Source organism: Nematolebias whitei, chromosome 12 (genome assembly GCF_014905685.2).
Source record: "Nematolebias whitei isolate Nwh7 chromosome 12, NemWhi1, whole genome shotgun sequence".
Classification (NCBI taxonomy): domain Eukaryota; kingdom Metazoa; phylum Chordata; class Actinopteri; order Cyprinodontiformes; family Rivulidae; genus Nematolebias; species Nematolebias whitei.
In genome coordinates, this window is record NC_056509.1 from 2,890,525 (window position 1) to 2,896,677 (window position 6,153).

At 42.4% G+C, this 6,153-nt stretch overlaps 1 protein-coding gene across 1 annotated transcript in view; it reads right to left on the reverse strand.

Annotated features, from left to right (window-relative positions):
- The window catches only part of LOC119418418 (probable ribonuclease ZC3H12D), a 55,557-nt gene that overhangs the window by 3,591 nt on the left and 45,813 nt on the right, over positions 1–6,153 (reverse strand). Inside the window, exon 2 of the mRNA XM_037685693.1 lies at positions 4,515–4,654. Coding sequence (XP_037541621.1) covers positions 4,515–4,654 — 140 coding nt within the window. The remainder of the gene's footprint in view (positions 1–4,514; positions 4,655–6,153) is intronic.

Genomic DNA, 6,153 nt, shown 5'->3' on the forward strand with positions numbered 1-6,153 from the left:
GGGGGGGGGGGGGGAACACTGTTCAGTGATTTGTAGACATGATGTTGAGGTTCTCCTTAGGAGAGACAAGGATGGAGAAGATCAGGAATGAGATCATCAGAGGTACAGTACAGGTTGAACAACTGGGAGATGAAGTTAAAGAGGACACACTGAGATGGTTTGGACATGTCCAGAGGAGGGACAGTGGTTTGGACATGTCCAGAGGAGGGACAGTGGTTTGGACATGTCCAGAGGAGGGACAGGGGGTATATTGGTAGAAGGATGTTAGAAATGCAGCTGACAGGACAAAGACAAACAAGAGATATATGGATGCAGTTAGAGAGGACATGGAGGTAGTTGGAGTGAGGACAGAGGACACAGAGGACAGAGTGAGATGGAGGAGGCAACCACTTAAGAGGGAACAGTCTAAAGAAGATTGCTCATAATGTTATTTTCAAGGTTTGACCAAAACAGCTCCAAGTCTGTAATTTGTAATTCCATCTCTTAAGATGATGTGAAATGTGGTATGGCACGCTGTGGATGATGCATTTCTTCAGAGGATGCCAGTGTGCAGCTCACACACGTCTTCATCTTTGCTGCTGTTCACTGCATGTTTTACAGCAGGAAGTATAAAAGATGTAGAGCTGGTTGTCATTTTAAAGTGCTGATACATATTTTCAGGTAAATCAAGCTGTTTATAGCCAGCGTGATCTAACATGAGCAGCTTACTGGATTTCCTTGTTGTGCTGGAAGCTGGTTTGTGCTTTGACCAGTGGAGTTCAATGGAAGCTGCTGAAGGCAACACGAGCTGCAGAACAGGATGAACACAGCCAGCAGGAGGTGGGGATTTACCAGCAGCCCCAGTGGAACACTGCAAGTCCCGACAAACATTTTCTGTTTTTTTTCTTGACTTTTTGAACTTTCATTTCACATTTCCAGTTCAACGTGCTGAATAAAGACTCATCCTCTCATGACTTCCACTCTTTATTTGCCATATTCAAATCAACTGGTGGCCTCTTTGACTGTAATATGCATCTTTTCATGAAATGGATCATTTCTTTACTCGGGTCCACTTGTTGGCTGTGATGTGATGTAACATAATGTAAAAGCTAAAAATGGAAAGTTGAATTTGACAAAAAAAATAAATGTTGGTTTCCTTCACACAAAAATAGAAGTTTTAGGTTTTAAATCTTGTGTTTCTTTCTTTTTTCCTGTCTTCTTATGGGTTACAAAGCAATAGATCCAGGATGAAAACCCAGACATCCCTCTTCCTAGCAACACTCTCCAGCTCCTCGAGGGTCTTAAGGTGTTCCTGGACCAGAGAAAATACATCAGCACTCCAAGGGCTCCTCCAAGAAGAGGCACCCAAGGTACATCCTAACCCAATGTCTAAAGCACCTCAGCTGATTTCTTTTGATGACGAGGAGCAGCGGCTTGGCTGCAGTGAAGGAAGTTTATCATTTACTTATCAGAGTTCTGGGACTTTGCAAGGTTTATGTTTTTTTCTTCTTTCAGCTGCTCCTTCAGGGGTCACCACAGTGAACTGAGTCGCACAAAAACTTGGTCATTATTTTTATGCCGGATGTCCTTCCTGACACAACCACAGACACCGAGCTACCACAGCCTCTGTGTGGAGCAGAGCTGCATCTAGGACACCCGGAGGAGCAGATGGAGGGGGTTCAAGGCTTTGCTCAAGGGCCCAGAGTGGGACGAATGAGGATGGAGACAGGTGTGGGTGTTTCACCTAACCCAACCACATTTTGATGTCTGTACCGGGAGTTGAATCAACAATCTTCTAATCACAGGCCCACCTTCTCTAACCTCTGCACCACCACTCCAAATGTTTATGTATTGTACAATATTATTTCCTGTACACTTCATAATTCATTCTTTGACTCTGTGTCCTTTTGAAACTGAACATTATGTCACATGTGACAATGTGTTTAGCTGCAATCTATGTAGACTGGAGCAATCTATGTAGACTGGAGCAATCTATGTAGGCTGGAGCAATCTATGTAGGCTGGAGCATTCTATGTAGGCTGGAGCATTCTATGTAGGCTGGTGTATTCTATGTAGGCTGGAGCAATCTATGTAGGCTGGAGCAATCTATGTAGGCTGGAGCAATTTATGTAGGCTGGAGCAATTTATGTAGGCTGGAGCAATCTATGTAGGCTGGAGCAATCTATGTAAGTTGGTAAATATGTTTATCGCCCTCATGTAACTATTTAATCTCTGAGTCTGGGGGACTATTTAAACAGCCGATGTAACTTAGTAAGGTAGAGACAGCTCAGAACTGATGCCAACATAAAGCACAGACTGAATCTCTCTGATGTTGTGACTTTCTATGAAACTGACTCTTCTCTCATTTGCCGGCAAATTAAAGATTTGATAAAGTCTACACCTGGTCGTCTGTAGAACAGTTTTTTTATGACACCATACTCTGAGTTTCTTCTAAAAGAAGATTCTACCTTTTCTTTGAGGCCTCAGCCTTATGGAGCAGGGCTCCCAACCACCAGGCCATGGGCCGGTACTGCTCCATGAATCATTTGGTACCAGACTGTAAAGAAGTATGTTGTGTCTACATCCAGCTGTAATGGAGGTTTGGTACCACTCTGAGTGCCCTGATATGACTTTTGTTGTGACTTGGCAGTCTAGGGCTGGGCCATATCATATCGTTCACGATAATACCAGTAAAAAAAGCTTGCCCGGGAAAATAAATGACATTATGATATGCTAATTTCATGATGCAAGTACATCAGTGTTTGTCCCGCTCCGGTAATAGAACCGAGCGCCGAACTACCAAGCTGAACTGTGCACCCCCCATCCACCTGTCAGTACTGTTGTAACGCAAATTAGCTGCGCACAATACTAGCTAGCTTAATGCTAAAAACAAACAATGCGCAGCGCGGCTGCGTCTCTCCATCCAGCTCTAAAGTACGAGTACAGACAGTAAATGGACTGTACTTACAGTATATAATGCTTTTCTATCTGATCAAGCTACTCAAAACTCTTTACAACAATCTGTGCCTCATGTACCCATTCATACAGCTCTATACTAGATCTGTACACAGATAATTGAACAAATCATTCTAAAGAGACTAATCAGAGCTTTATCACATTCAGACACTGATGGACACACATCAGAGGCGATGAGGGGTTCAGTGTCTTGCCCAGGGACACTTCGTCATGTGACTGCTGGTGGAGTCAAACCCACAACTCTTGCATTGGAGGACGACTGCTCTAACCACTCAGCCACAACCGCTCAACTGTCTCTCCCTCCCCCCACCAGCATAGCTTGGCTTTTTTCTCTCCCCCCACCCCGCTCCGGGCTTCTGGTGTGGGCACAGTGGTTCCCCCGCTCTAAACTGCTGGTACAAACACGCGCAGGTCTGTCTCTTAGTTCCACAGTCCATGGAGCAGGAACAGAGTCATGTGATCAGAGACAGTCATGTGATCAAAGATGGAGTCATGTGATCAGAGACAGAGCATCAGAAATGAATCCTTCCTGCAGGAACAGAGGAAACACCTCAAGCTTCAGGGTCACATGATCACCTTGTTACAACTTCTGGAAGTTACAGCTCATTTAAAGAAACATATATTTTGTTGTTTGTTACATTTATGATCAACAGATTTTAAACTTCATTTTATTTAGTTATTTTGGGAAACTTCACCTGCACTTTAGTTGTTGTGGTGAATTTTATTGATCTATATTTTGTGCAGACTTTTTCAATCTAAATAACAGAAGGATCATTTTTATTTTTTATTTTTAGACTTTTAGACTGAATACTTTACTAAATAAAGTAATTTCAGAAAAATTAACCCTTTTTTAAGTTTTATATAATACTGCAAAGCAACATGTTAAATTAATTTTGTCAAATGAATAACTATGATTTCTGTTTTTTAATGTTATATCACAAAATTTATTGTTATCGTCAGAATGCTCTGAAATATCACGATATTATATTCATCACCCACCCCTACTTGGCACTATATAAATAAACTGAACTGAACTGAATGAGTGTTGCTGTGTGTTTAAAGCCAGCTGTTTTCAGTTTCACTGCATATTTCAGCTTGGCTTTTGTTGAAACGTCTTTGTCTCCTCATAATGTTACCTGGCCACTTCAGCCCCGTGCTGTATAAAGGCTGAGAGATGAATGCACATCACCCACACCTCTGAATTGAGATCATCTTATGTTGTAATCATTTTGGTCAAACCAAATTGAGTTTGAGCTCATTATCTGTAAAACAGAGTTCATTCTTGCTATTCTTGCATTTTCAAAGACCACTTGGCTGTGGCTGCCATCTTGAATTGGGTTGGCTCCAACCAATCAGCTGCAGAGTAATACTGAATCATTTTCTAAAAGTTTTGATAAAATCCTGACATGAGAAATTTTGCTAACAGGCAGTCACGTGAGAACACACACAGCTGTAGCAACATTTGCCTTTGGGCGTTGGATGAGGCGTGACTCGTAAGCCAAGTGAAGGAGCCATGTTTTTTGGGGGAGTAAAAGCCAACATAACATTTAATGGCTAACCTGTGATTGGTGCTTCAGGCCGCGGCTGCTCCTTCCTCCACAGGGGAACAAACACCGTGATGTCACGCAGTCCTTTGTCCCAGAACCAGTTCACCGCCAGCTGGAGGCCCTGACACGAAAACATCTTCTTGTCGCCATGGCTACAAATGAATGAAAACAACAATAACAAAATGAACTTCTTCTTTTGCATTTCCTTGTACATTTTACTTACACACACACACACACAGACACACACACACACACACACACACACACAGACACACACACACACACACACACACACACACACACACACACACACACACTGATGGTGTTGCAAAATGTTCTCTCACACAGAACTGAGGCTTTTCACCATCATCCTGTCTAAAGAGGGAAGGACTCGTTTATAAATACAACAATCTGTGCCTCATGTACCCATTCATACAGCTCTATACTAGATCTCTACAAAGATAATTGAACAAATCTAAAGAGAATAATCAGAGCTTTATCACATTCATACACTGATGGGACACACATCAGAGGCAATGAGGGGTTCAGTGTCTTGCTCAGGGACACTTCAGCAGGTGACTGCTAGTGGATTCAAACCACTAACTCTTGCATTGGAGGACGACTGCTCTAACCACTGAGCCACAGCTGCTCTTTGGTAATGACTGTTTGTATTGTCGCCATGACTGTATGTGTTCATTAGTAAAACACCTCCTGGATCACTGCACAGTATTTTTGATTAATTTTCTTCTTTCAGCTGCTCCTTCTTCAGGGTCTCCACAGTGAACTAACTCAAACAAAGACTTGGCAGTTGGATGTCCTTCCTGACACAATCACAGACACCGAGCTACCACAGCCCTCTGTGTGGAGCAGAGAGCAGCATCTAGGGCACATGGGGGAGCAGATGGTGGGGGTTGGGGGCCTTGCTCAGGGGCCCAGGGTGGGGCAAATGAGGGTGGAAATAGGTGTGGGTACTTCATCTTTCCCACCCACATTTTCATGTTGTCATTACAGGGAGTTGAACTGGCAACCTTCTGATCACAGGCCCACCGTCTCTAACCTCTGCGCCACCACTCCCCATTGCACAGTATTTAAAACAGCTCTCAAAAGTAATCATTGCATGAACAGCTTGTGGAGTCGGCTCAATTCAAAATGGCCACCACAGCTAAGCAAATGTGTCAAACACAGAAGTGTTTTTAATTCAGCTAAATATGAAGACACAGTCGTCCTTTGTTTATCGCAACTGTTCCGTATTCTGACCACCCGCGAAACGTGAAAACAGTGAAGTAAGGATACAGTAGTTCAAGTACAAGTACACAATCTCCCTCCTTCAATAAATAATATACATTTAAGTACAATAGTCCCTCGTTCATCACAGGGGATCCGTACCCTGAAGAAACACAATAAGTGAAAAAACGTTAAGTAGAAATAGTAGTAGAAGTAGTAGTTTATTTTATTATTTACATATATATATATAGATATATATATATATATCTATATATATATCTATATATATATATAGATATATATATGTAGATATATATATATAGATGGATGGATGGATGGATGGATGGATGGATGGATGGATGGATGGATGGATGGATGATGGATGGATGGATGATGGATGGATGGATGATGGATGGATGGATGGATG